At 49.1% G+C, this 13,724-nt stretch overlaps 1 protein-coding gene across 5 annotated transcripts in view; it reads left to right on the top strand.

Annotated features, from left to right (window-relative positions):
* The window catches only part of SH3PXD2A (SH3 and PX domains 2A), a 267,638-nt gene that overhangs the window by 51,371 nt on the left and 202,543 nt on the right, over positions 1-13,724 (top strand). For all 5 annotated transcript variants that reach the window (XM_074382818.1, XM_010333118.3, XM_074382817.1 and 2 more), the window contains one exon: positions 5,883-5,963. In XM_074382818.1, coding sequence (XP_074238919.1) covers positions 5,883-5,963 — 81 coding nt within the window. The remainder of the gene's footprint in view (positions 1-5,882; positions 5,964-13,724) is intronic.

Below are 13,724 nucleotides of genomic sequence, written 5' to 3'. Positions count from 1 at the left end.
GGATGGGGGATGTGTGTTAAGCCTCAATTAAGCCCTTCCACTCTGCTCGAAGCCCTTCCTCTCTGCTCTGCTTGGTTGGTTCTGGAGAAAGGCTGGTGTCTAATGTCCTGCAGGTGAGTGCAGGCCCCTCTCCAGGGCCGGATAGGCCACTTGCGGCCTCCTCACATTTAGCTGCTGGGGCAGAGCACTTCCGGGTCAGCCTCTGCTCCTGCCCCAGGACCTGTAGGAAGGGGAGATGCAGGCAGGAGGAGGGATGGAGCTGGGAGTCAGCAGGGGGGATGGGGCAGCTTATAACCCCAGGAAAATACCACAGCATTGAGTTTGAGGGGGTCCTTGGCATCGGTTTGATTTTGTAGCATTCCTAATCGTTTGCTTGTGTCTGGGCCCCCAGTTCTGTGTCTTTTTTTTTTTTTTTTTTTTTTTTTTTGAATAAAGAAAAGGAAGAAAGAGAAAGAGGAAGAGGGAGAGAGGATGGGGGTATTGCTTTATTGCCCAGGCTAGAATGCAGTCCAAATATGGGTATGCCTATAATTGTCCTTAATAATGGAGACATGAAAGAAAATGAGGGAAGAGAATAACAAACAAGGAGCCAACCAAGATTTCATTTAAACTTCTAAATTGATATGATGTGGTACTGATAAGAGTGTGTATTTTGTATATTTAAAGTGGAGAGTTCTATAAATGTTAATTACATTTACTTGTTCCAGATCTGAGTTCAAGACCTGAATATCGTTGTTAATTTTCTGTCTCATTGATCTGTCTAATATTAATGTTGAAGTCTCCCACTATTATTATGTGGGAGTCTAAGTCTCTTTATAAGTCCTGTATGTCTAGGTATTCCTGTATTGGGTGCGTATATATTTAGGATCTTTAGCTCTTCTTGTTGTTGCATTGATCCTTTTATCATTATATAATGTCCTTCTTTGCTTCTTTTGATCTTTGTTGCTTAATTGTAACTTCTGCTTTTTATTTATTTATTTTAGCTCTCTGTTTGGTTGGTAAATCTTTCTCCATCCCTTGTTTAGAGTCTTTGTGTATCCTTGAATGTGAGATGGATCTGGATGCAGCATACTGATGGGTTTTAGTTTTTTATTCAAATTGCCTGTCTTTGGATTGGGGGATTTAGTCAATTTAAATTTAGAATTAATAATAATATATGTGAGTTTAATACTGTCATTAGCTGGCTATTTTGTCCATTAGTTGATGTAAATTCTTCATTATATTGATGCTCTTTTTGATAATTTTTTTAGAAAGGCTGATACTGTTTGTTCCTTTCATATGTGAAGTGGTTCTTTCAGAAGTTCTTGCAAAGCAGGCCTGGTGGTGATGAAATCTCTGAGTGCTTGCTTATTCACAAAAAACTTTATTTTTCCTTCACATGTGAAGCTTAGCTTGGCTGGATGTGAAATTCTGGGTTGAAAGTTCTTTTCTTTAAGGATGTTGAATATTGGCCCCCACTCTCTTCTGGCTTGTAGGGTTTCTGCTGAGAGATCTGCTGTAAGTCTGATAGGCTTTCCTCCGTGGGTAACCTGACCTTTCTCTCTGGCTGCCCTTAGTATTTTCTCCTTCATTTCAACCCTGGTGAATCTGACGATTATGTGCCTTGGAGTTGCTCTTCTTAAGGAATATCTCTGTGGTGTTCTCTGTATTACCTGGAGTTGAATATTATCCTGCCTTACTAGGCTGGGAAAATTTTCCTGAATAATGTCCTGAAGCGTATTTTCCAGCTTGGATTCATTCTCTTCATCACATTCAGGTACACCTATCAAGCGTAGATTAGGTCTTTTCACATAGTCCCATATTTCTTGGAGACTTTGCTTGTTCCTTTTTATCCTCTTTTCTCTCGTCTTGTCTTCTTGTTTTATTTCATTGAGTTGATCTTCGACCTCTGATATCCTTTCTTCTGCTTGATCAATTCGGCTGTTAAAACTTGTGCATACTTCACGTAGTTCTCGTATTGTGTTTTTCAGCTCCATCAATTCACTTATTTTCCTCTCTAAATTTTGTATTCTTGTTGACATTTCGTCAAACCTTTTTTCAAAGTTCTTAGTTTCTTTAGATTGTGTTATAACAAGTTCTTTTAATTCACAGAAGTTTCTTATTATCCACGTTTTGAAGCCTGCTTCTGTAATTGGAACCCATTCGTTCTCCATCAAGCCTTGTTTCGTTGCTGGTGAGGAACTGGGATCCCCTGCTGAGGAAGAGGCGCTCTGATCTTGGGTATTCTCAGCCTTTTTTGACCGTTTTCTTCCCTTCGTTGTAGATTTATCCATCTGTGGTCTTTATAATTACCGTCTTTGTAATTGGGTTTCTGAGTGGACGTCCAACTTACTGATTCTCAGCGCCGAAATCTGAGCAACCCACTGCACCGACTAAATCAGCGGCGTTAAGATTGATGGTGCTTTTCCGACTCTGCACCGAGAACTGACGCTCCGAGGCGCCGGCAAAACCGCCTCGCCGGTCACAAGAGTCGCGCTGGCGACCCGTGGGGCTCCTCCGCTGGGAATCTCCTGGTGCGTGAGCAACAAGAATTCATGTGAAGGTGTGGCGTCCTCTCCTTCTTTGCGCTTTCAATGGGAGCTACAATCCCGAGCTGCTAGTGATCAGCCATCTTGGATCTCTCTCCCAGTTCTGTGTCTTCTAGGTCTCGGGCTCTTGGAGTCACCTTTGCTCCCAAATGCTCTTCTGGGTGCCCTCCCTCAGCAAGGGCTCTGCTTTATTTAGAAAGATGGTGTCAACCAAAAATAAAATTTGAAGGCCCCCTGCAACCATTTAAATGCACTCCCTCCTCGGCCCGGGCCCCCCTAAAATTGAACCCGAAAGACTGATTGGGGCCATGATGACAGGATGTGGGGATCAGACATGCTTCATTACACTCTCCAGCATCAACATCAATGTAGGCCTTAGGTCTGATAAGAAACACAATCTGTTCTCTCTAGAGCCTGCTGCCTGAAAGCTTCACCTGCATGATAAAACCTTGGTCTCCACAAACCCTTATCTTAACCCAGACCTCCTTTCTAGTGATAGTAACTCTTTCACCTATTCCCAATCAGAGTATGTTTAAATCCACCTACGACCTGGAAGCTCCTCGTCCCCCACTTTGAGTTGTCTCACCCTTCCAGATGGAAGAATATACATTTTATAGGTATTTATTGATGAATTGTATTTCCCTAAAACGTATAAAGCAGGCTGTACCCCGGCCGCCTTGGGCACATGTCCTCAGGACCTCCTGAAGCTGTATCACAGGTGTGCCCTTCACCTTGGCAAAATACACTTTTTAAATTGATTGAAGCTTGTTCCAGATACTTTTTGGTTTACAATGGCATTCAGTCCTGATCAAAGTAGTTCCATTTAGATAAATTTACACACAGGGAAATAGCCTAGTGAGGTTAAAAGCATATGTATTAGAACTCAGCTAGACCTGGGTTCAAGTCTTTTGCTCTATAACTTATTAGCTGTGGAACCTCAGGCTAGTTACTTAGCTTCTCTGAGCCTCACCTTCTTCTTGTACAGTATGGGAATAACAATGGTAACTACCTCAAGGGGCTGAAGATTAAATAAGCTAATGCATATAAATGCTTTATGCTGTATGGGCATCTTTCTTGGATGACCTCTGCCCCATAGATGTGGCATCTAGTAACATTTAGGTGCCTAAGCATTAGGTAACATTAAGTTACAAAATGGCTTTACAATGTATCATGTGATATCTATTTATAGATGATATATAGCAAAGCATACCCCTATGTATTATAATAGTAGCCAACAGTCTGTGTTGAGCTGATGAAGATAGGGGTGGCCTTTCACCTGTGTCCCGTCTCAGGGTCACATGTCATAAATGCCCCATCTCTGAGTGGCAGCACTCAGGCCTGTTTGCTTTGGCTTTATGGCCCTCTCCTTGGTTATGTTTCAGAAAAAACTCCCTATGGCCCGAGGCTGCCTCTGTGTTACAGAGCTAGGCAGGGAGAAGAGACTGGATTCAGCTCATTTTCTTGTGTATTACCTGAGCAGCCAAGCATTAAGCCTCACTGTGCCGGCTGCAAACCCTGTTCCAGGCATCTGGGAAGTCGGCCAGTCTGATGGCAAGGTGTCTAAATGCCAGTTCTCCTTGCTGACGTTCCTTCTTCTCATCACGGCTCAGATCCCTGGCCTCACTGGCTGTTTTGTTCTTACTGGTAGAGTCCTCCAGCCCTACCCCCGCGGACCTACTGGACATAGTGACTAGGCTGACGCACAGCAATCTGCATTTTTAGGAAGCTGTCCCTACCTCCAGCTGATCCTAAAGGGCACCCTGGCCTGGGAACCACCATTGAGGACCTCCAGCCACTGCCTCTCTCCAGAGGGCGGAAGTAAGGCAGAGGCCTCGCGGGTGTGGCCTCTGCCTTACTTCTGCCCAGGGCGGGGGTCAGGGGGCGGCTTTCCCTACTTCTCCAGGGATTTCTGACCCAGTTCAGCCTTCCAGAGTGGCCTGAGCTCCTGAAGAACCTGATGGAGACTTGGGAACCGGGGTGAAAGCCTGGCCCCAAAATGACTTCATTGTGAGGCTCTCAAGAGAAAAGTTTTCCAATCTCCCACGTGCTAACGCCTCTTCTTCAAATCCGTTTCTCATCCAGAAGACCAGTGTGTTTGTTCAACATAGCAAAGTGTTTTCTGAGCACCTGTTCTGTGCCAGGCACTGAGCAAAGACAGGGATGCTGAGATGAGCCACACATCTCTGAGTGCTTCTGGTCGCCCAAAGGGCTTTTCAGAGTCAGTTCTGAGGATCCACTGCAGTAAAATAACCCAGGATTTGTTAAAAGTGTAAATGTCCAAGCCCTCAAAACCCAGGTCTGCAGAATTTCAGAGTGGCGTCCACCTGCGATTTTGGAAGGTCTCTCGTAGGATCTCATTTATTCTAAAGTTTGCAAATCAGTGAAAATTAGCTGTCTAAAAAGGCCAGGTGCAGTGGCTCATGCCTGTAATCCCAGCAGTTTGGTAGGCTGAGGCAGGTGGATCACCTGAGGTTAGGAATTTGAGACCAGCCTGGCCAGCATGGTGAAACCCTGTCTCTACTAAAAATACAAGAACTAGTTGGGCATGGTGGCAGGCATCTGTAATCCCAGCTACTCGGGAGGCTGAGGCAGGAGAATCGCTTGAACCGGGGAGCTGGAAGTTGTGGTGAGCCGAGATCATGCCACTGCACTCCAGCCTGGGCGACAGAATGAGACTGTCTCAAAAACATACAAACAAAAATGTAATGATCTAAATTTTATGTTTATTGTATAAAAATATACAAATAGCCGGGCGTGGTGGCTCAAGCCTGTAATCCCAGCACTTTGGGAGGCTGAGGCGGGTGGATCACGAGGTCGAGAGATCGAGACCATCCTGGTCAACATGGTGAAACCCCGTCTCTACTAAAAATACAAAAAACTAGCTGGGCGTGGTGGCGCATGCCTGTAATCCCAGCTACTTAGGAGGCTGAGGCAGGAGAATTGCCTGAGCCCAGGAGGCAGAGGTTGTGGTGAGCCGAGATCGCACCATTGCACTCCAGCCTGGGTTACAAGAGCAAAACTCCATCTCAAAAAAAAAAAAAAAAAAAAAAAAAAAAAAAAAAAAGCAAATAGAAGGAAATTAAAACCACTTACTCTGATCCTACCTTCCTAAGATAATCATTGTTGGCATTTGATGAAATATCCCTCTAGGTAGGTGTGTGTGTGTGTGTGTGTGTGTGTTTAGACATATACTGTAGCATCCACATGGTAGCTGATACTGTGCTAGGCCCTAGGAACAAATGATATGAGAAAAGAGTGGTCCTGGCCATATGGAACACCTGCAGTCATGTTACATGATGCCTGGCACAGCCTGAAATCCAACCTTGCTTACCTGCTGTTACCTTTTTCCCACAGGTATACATCATCAATGTGACCTGGTCCGACTCCACCTCCCAGACCATCTACCGGAGGTACAGCAAGTTCTTTGACCTGCAGGTGAGTTGGTTGGAGCTGCGACACTGGCCTGAGTCTCTCTGGTGGGCTGGCCTCTCTTTTACCCTTACTTATCCAGGAAGCCCCAACAGACCTATCAGGGTCAGAGTCCAGGTGGGAGCAGAGGGATAGAATAGGGAGGCTCAAAGGTAGAGCTGGGCTTGTCTCAATCTCGGCCTTCTCTAATGGTCTTAACAGTCCCACTTTGTCACCCTCCCCTGCCTACGGGGTAGGAAACAGTGGTGGAGAAGCGGGAGGATGGTCAGGTGCTGGGTGCCTGAGCAGGCATGTGTCTGTAAACATCCAGGGCGAGACAGAAGCCACCACATCATTGCAGACAAAGAAAAGCAAACACGCAGGGAAGACTGAACCAGAAAATAAGCCATTTTTTTGAACTACAGGCACAAACTAGGCATACATATCACGGTGTCTGTCTGACCGAATGAGGCACTTGCCGCCCAGTTTGTACATGTACGTGGTAGGTGTGTGTCTCTAAGACACGTGGGCACATTCGCAAGGGGGATGGTAGGGTGGTGTGAGTCCCACAGCTACCCCTGTAGACACCTCCTTGGTGCCAGCTAATTTAGTTCGGCCTCTTTGGGTTGCAGGTGATAGTTTTACACTCGCACTGGCTTAGACACAAAGGAGACTTGATTGGAGGAGTGACCAGGAAAGCTCGTGCAGCCGACCACATAGCGAGAAGGGCAGTGAGGCAGACGCCTGCAGGAATGCCTGTGTTCAAACGCGCACGCTGAATGAAGAGAACCCCTAAACAGGCTTTGTGCGACAGGAAGGCTGTTTATTCACCTGGGTGCAGGCGGGCTGAGGCCCAAAATGGAATCAGCGAAGGGTGGTGGGATGGGAGTCGATTTTATAGGTTTGGGGTGGGCAGTGGAAAGTTACAGTTTGGGGGTGGGGTTTGCAGGCTGGGAGGGCGTTACAGGGTATGGAGTCACAGAGTTGGCCAAGCTGGGAGGGGGTCGTAGGGTGTGGCGTCACCAGGTTGGCCGAGGTCGGTTACAAAGTCCAATGGCCTTGTCTTTTGAGGCTGGAATAAGAAGCAATCGAGAATAACTCAGTTAAGTAGGCACCACAGGGGTTGATCATTTCTTCCTCTTTCCGTGATCTTACAGCCATTTCAGGTTTTCTAATTTCGGAAGACCCGCCGGAGGTGTACGCGCGGTTCACGGGGTTCGCCATGCCGTCCATGGTGTGGTCAGACCTTACAACCTGAAACCAGGATCTTCTCTCCCCCTGTCTTGTCTCTGCTTCCCTCTGGTGCTGCCCTCGGCTTCTGTTACCTCACACCCCGAGGAACATGGCTGTCAGCAGTTCTAGAATTTTACAGCTTTTGGCTCCGAACGGAGGAGAGATGGACTCTTTCCCAGTTCCACGTTGAAAAATCCCAGGGAGATTCTGATTGGTCCGGCTTGGGTCAGGTGCCCTCTCTGGACCAATCAGTATGGCCGGGCTTCGAGAGCCTCTTAGCACAGACATGGCCGCTGGGGAGCTCCCCTCTGTGGATCACAGGCGAGTACCAGAGAAGAGACAGTCAGTATGCGATGAGCAGCAACCCTTCCAGGCCAAGCCAAGATGTTCCAGATTCCTCCTCGGGGCTGTGAGCCTGATTTAGGCCAATAAAAACGCAGAGAGACACTCCCTTCTGCCCTCACAGCCAGGGCCCACTCCTTTCTTGGCAGGCCTTTGGTCGTCAGCCATCTTGAAGAGGTCACCTTGGGCGCCCTGTGCTTGGCCCAGATACCTGATTCTATCTCGTTGTCCTCATTGCCCTACCTATGAGACAAGTCAAGGGGGAGCCAGCTCCCTGTATGACAAATCCTCTCTAATCCAACCATATGGGATTGAATACCTCATTGAATATGGGATTGAAAGCCACTCCTTACTCTCCTGCCTTCTTCCTCTTCCCTCTTCAATGCATGTCCAGTCTCCTTGGGTCCGGCGTAAGCTGGTGGGGTTTGCCGATACCCCATCAATGGGTGTAGTGTGCTGGACAGGAAGTGATAACTCAGTTGGGGAGAGGGAACCCTGAAAGGACTCATTGATGAGCTGGAGGGGGCCTGAAAGCCAGTGGAAACTTGCAAATCAGAACTTTTCTTCCCCCTCTTCTGTTCTGGCCCCCCACCCCCTCCCATATTGCAGAATCTCAGGAGAAAGGAATGCTGCTACCCCCCCCCACCCCCACCCCACCACCTCCCTTGCCGGGAGGACTCATTCCTATGTGTGGAAAGGGTGTACACAGGCCGGGAGCAGCTAGTGCAGTGTGCTGGCCATAGCTTGGCAGTGGCCATGACCTTGATCAGGCTTGTCCCGGTGGGTCATTGCCGACCTGTAGATGCAGTTTGGGAAGGGGTTGGAATAGTTCTTTGGAAATTAACTTATGAGCCGAGCATAGCATCTTTATGAACCCATTTTACCTGCCATGATGCATTTCTCTGGCGTTCATTTTGAAAAAGTCTTGCTTACTTATCAAGTCGCTGATTCTAGTGTGGTGGATTCTATAGAGGAAGAACGAAGGGATTTGCTAACTCCATCTCTGTCATTGGTGCACCTCAGAACTCATGTCTCTGAGAGGTTGTGAAGAGCGCGGCTTAGACTTTAGGCGCCGCGGGCACGTTGCCTGGGACTGGTTACAGGCTGTCACCGTGTAACTCCGGACAGCTTCCTTCACTTCTCTAGGCTTGCTTTCCTCAGCTGTGGTGTGAAGGTTCGAATAATGCCTACCCGGTAGGCTTATTAGGGGGACTGAATGAGTGAATCCAGATTTCTCCCGACACTTAGTTGCCTGGTGAGTTGCCTGGTGTTGCCAGGTCGCAGGGATGTTGGGCTGCATGGCTGGGAGGTCTAGGGGCTGGGGACCCACTCCCTGATGTTGCCTGTGGCTTCCCTCACTTGGCGTCACTCTGCAGTGAGCTCTCTGTGCCCGGTCCCTGCCAGCATGGGGAGCTCGTTGGGAGTTGGGGTGTGGCCCAGGGGCAGCTATCAGACATGTTTTGCTCCTTTCATTTTTGGCTGACCCTGCAAGTCCCACGCTCACCAGACCCGCCTCTAGCCAACTGCTCCCCTGGCTTCACCAACTCCTGGTTCTAAGCCTCCTGAGGGCCACAGAGCCGCCTGTGAATCTGATGGAAGCCCTCTCCCCAGAAAAAGAGTGAATACATACGATTTTACATACGGTGGCGAGTGTTCCCAGACCCCTTGTGGACCCCCAGTGAGGACCTGCTGATTAGCCAGGGGTGCTGGTGGGCATGTAGTTCCAGGTACTCAGGAGGCTGAGGTGGGAGGATCAATTGAGCCCGGGGGGTTGTGCCTGCAGTGAGCTATGACTGCACTACTGCACTCCATCCAACGTGGGTGACAGAGTGAGGCCCTGTCTCAAAAAAGCAAAAACAACAACAACAAAAACTGCCGAACTCAATAAGTTTAGATCATGAATCATACATTCAATCCGGTACTACTTGGGCAGCATTTTGGGGGTCTATTCAGGTAAGAACAGGAGGCCTGGACACCCCTTTGATAGACCTCTAGTTCTCCCCGCCCCCACCCCTGCACAAGTTGGTTGCCTGCACCCCAACGTGGGTCTCCCTGTACTTCCCTCTCTTATCTCTCCCTCTTCAGGTGTTTTCCTTTGTTCTCGAAGGCCAGGTACCCATGAGGCGGCCTTGAGTTCCAACCTCTTTCATACAGCCCGGGAACCACAAGCAAAGTGATCCCAAGTGGTCCCTGACTCCCTCTGGCTGTGAATTGAAGGCCATGGGGGGTTTGTGCAGATCCAATTTCATTCAGAACAGCACATGGACCCTCTGTTTCTCCCTCTGAGGGCACACAGGGAGGTGGACACCTGCACCCTGCCCTTCCCACTCTGTAGCCATGAGGCCAGGAAGCACTTGAAGGGTGCTCTGTCATCTGAACAGAAACCCCACACTCTTCGGTTTGTCCCTGTCTCTCCACGGCAGCTTCTACATCAGCACAGCTCTTCCGCACCCCCTACCCCTGCACTTTCCACCCCCTCCCAGATACTAAGATCTGAAGCAGACCATTTTTTCTGGTTATTATCTTCAAAGCTTCTGCCTGGACCTCACTGCCCTGCATGTGAAGCTCTCAGTAGATCCTTGGAAATGAACGGTCTCAGGCACATGCCAGCCCTGAGGCAGCAGCAAGCAGGAGGAGCCAAGAGCTGAGGCTTGTCCTTGGAGACGGTTTGCTGTCCCTTTGGGGTGACTCATGGCATTCAGGACAGAGTACTTAGAACTCTGGTGGTGCACTGGGGAGCTGTTCACAGGGAAGGGGAGAAGTCAGAGGGTCGGGAGACACTGAGAGAACTGCCCCCACTATCACCTGGTGATTGCTCGTTCCATGCCTTCTGAAGCCTTAGGACCCTACAGAACAGAGGCATTGATCTTAGCGCCCCCTTCCCATCCCACCACCCACCTTCTTCACTCACAGCTTCCCTGCTACCTGTGAGGCCTTGGATTAGGGTTGCCAGATAAATATGAGATGTCCAATTAAATTCACATTCCAGGTAAACAGCAAATGCTTTTTAAAGAATTAAGTATGGGTACTAGGTGCGGTGGCAGCTCATGCCCCTAATCCCAGCACTTTGAGAGGCCAACTTGGGAGGATTGCTTGAGTTCAATAGTTCAAGATCAGCCTGGGCAACGTGGCAAGACCCTGTCTCTACAAAAAAATCCCTCCTTCCTTCCTTCCTTCCTTCCACCCTCTCTCCCTTCCTCCCCTCCTTTCCTCACTCCTTCCCTCCCTCCTTCCCTCCCTCCCTCCTTCCTTCCTTCCTCCCTTTCTTCCACCCTCCTTCCCTCCCTTCCTTCCCTCCTTTCCTCACTCCTTCCCTCCCTCCTTCTCACCTTCCTTCCTTCCTTCCTCCCTCCTTCCCTCCTTCCCTCCTTCCCTCCTTCCCTCCTTCCCTCCTTCCCTCCTTCCCTCCTTCCCTCCTTCCCTCCTTTCCTCCTTTCCTTCCCTCCTTCCCTCCTTCCCTCCTTCCCGCCTTCCCTTCTTTCCTTCCCTCCTTCCCGCCTTCCCTTCTTTCCTTCCCTCCTTCCCTCCTTCCCTCCTTCCCTCCTTCCCTCCTTCCCTCCTTCCCTCCTTCCCGCCTTCCCTTCTTTCCTTCCCTCCTTCCCGCCTTCCCTTCTTTCCTTCCCTCCTTCCCTCCTTCCCTCCTTCCCTCCTTCCCTCCTTCCCTCCTTCCCGCCTTCCCTCCTTCCCTCCTTCCCTCCTTCCCTCCTTCCCTCCTTTCCTTCCCGCCTTCCCGCCTTCCCGCCTTCCCTCCTTCCCTCCTTCCCTCCTTCCCTCCTTCCCTCCTTCCCTCCTTTCCTTCCTTCTTTCCTTCCTCCCATCCTTCCAGTATTAAGTGTCTACCTTGTACATCCAGGCAGTGTGCCAGCTCTGGGACACATTGAAGATCCAAAGCGGATCTGATTCTTGCCTGTATGGGTCTCACAGCTTAGTAAGGGCAGACAGATTTTAGTTAAAAAGCAGAGACGAACCATATTGTTCTACGCCATTCCAGAGGTAACGAAGGTGCCGTAGACATAGAGGGAAACCTTAGACTCTGGGATCAGGGCTGGCTTCCTGAAGAAGTGAGTTTTATCTGACACATCAGTGAGTTATTGTATCTTATTTTACTTTCGAGATCGGAGATTCTTTTGTGCTTCTAATGAAAGCCAAAGACTCCCCAGACAAGTGCATGAATGTGCATCTGTAATTCTAATAACCGTTTTGATTTTTCATACCTCCCTGAAATCCATCCATGAGCACCAGGATAACGCCCTCTGCTCTTCCCCAGACCTTCTTCTCTCCCATATTGTCTGCCATGAGCCTTCAGATCCAGACACACACACACGGGGCTGTGCACTGAACCCAGCCGCTCTTCCTGCTCACTCAGAAGCCCCAGGTACAGGGGCTTTAAAGTTGTACTGTCCAGTGCGGTGGCCACTAGCAACGTGTGGCTATTTAATTAAAAATTTTTGAAATTAAATTTTAAAAATGAAATGAAATAAAAGTAAATGTTTAGAGTTCCTTGGTGGCACTTGCTACATCACAAGTACCCAGTAGCTACTGTGGCTAGTGGTTGTGTGTTGGGCAGATACAGAACATTTCTATTATCACAGAAAGTTCTATTAGATGGCTAGTTTGGACAACCAGGAACACACAACAGGCTTGAGCTGGCTCTGTGCCCACCCTGCAGTGATCTGCCAACTCCCGGCCCCTTCCTAGGTTGCCCCCTGAAATCTTCTAGGGCCCTGGCAAGAAGAGGGAGATTATTCTCCTGCAGTTTGCCCATCCTTAGAGCGTTTTGGCTCAGCAACTATTCCAAACACTTCTTCTGAAAACCAGGTCAGTTTCCCGAGAGGGCTTCTAAGAGCCTTTCAGATGTCAAGTTAAGAACAGGGAAGAGGTGAGGCTGTTAGTCTCCAAGTGGAAATTGATTTATTCTAAAAATAACTCACTGCTCAGCACTATCTGACCAGGGAAAGGACCTGTCCCAGGGGAAGCTGACCAGGACAGGGCCTAATGTCGAGGCCCGTTTGGTGAGAAAGGGCCTGGGTTGCTTGGAGGTGCAGTTCAGGTGGGAGGAGGGGCCGCAGATACCCTTTTCAGTTGCTTTCTCACCTGTGGCTGGACCAGATTTCCAGCCTTTGTCCATTTCCTTGCATAGCTCCTTCCTGGTCTTACCGAGGAGGGGCCGGAAGGCTCTCTGAAGCCCTGGCTCCGTGGACGGTTGTTTCACAACCTGACCTACAAGGCACTGGGCGACAGTAATTGCTCTGCAAACACCACCGCACCGTGCTGCTGGTGCTTTAGTCTGAACTCTGGCCAGCGAGTGCACAGGGTCAATATTTGATGAGAGCCGAGAGCAGCCCTTTAGCTTTCCCCGCACCACTTGCAAGATAGAGTTAAGAAGGTTGTTCAGGTTTGCTCATTGGCTCTGAAGGGCCCAACCTGTTCTGACAAGCTTTTTTCTCTCTTCCTTATTCATCTCTCTAGACCAGGCGTCCCCAAACTACGGCCCCCTGAGGCCATTTATCCAGCCCCCCGCCGCACTTCAGGAAGGGGCACCTCTTTCATTGGCGGTCAGTGAGAAGAGCACAGTATGTGGCGGCCCTCCAATGGTCTGAGGGACAGTGAACTGGCCCGCTATGTAAAAAGTCTGGGGACGCCTGCTCTAGACTCTCCACCCATGCACCCCACTGCACCCCACCCCAGGGTCACACTCACTTTCCAGAGCTCCAACAGCCCACCTCATGATGGGTGAAAAAATTATAATTCCCGAGTTACCAATAATCAGCCTTGAAATGAATGTGTATGTGGGCGTGGGTGTGTAATAATGTCATTTATGGAGCTTTATGGGATCATTGCACGTTTAGAGTTAGAGTTCTTATTCTAAGTGCCTCACTTTGCAGGTAGCAAACTATGTTAATTTTTCTCTTCATTAAATTTATATAAGCTTTCGTTTGGTTTAATGTCCAGAGCAGGCCTCAGCTGAGATCAGCCTGGGGTGATCCCAGTGTGTTCCAAGAACCAACCTGAAAGCAGAAAAGAGGGGGAAATGTCTCTCTCTTCTGCAGGCACTCTGCCTTTTAATCATCGAGGGAATTTGTTTGAGATCACTGACCCTAGACTAAAGCAAGAGGGCCACAGTCTGGGGAGGGAAGCTGCTAAGTTCTAAGAACAATCTTGTACTGAGGATTGCAGAGAGTTGCAGCATACCTAGCATGGCACAGTGCCAGC

The sequence above is a fragment of the Saimiri boliviensis genome, chromosome 12 (genome assembly GCF_048565385.1).
Source record: "Saimiri boliviensis isolate mSaiBol1 chromosome 12, mSaiBol1.pri, whole genome shotgun sequence".
Taxonomy (NCBI): Eukaryota; Metazoa; Chordata; class Mammalia; order Primates; family Cebidae; genus Saimiri; species Saimiri boliviensis.
This window is presented reverse-complemented; position numbering and strand designations above follow the sequence as displayed.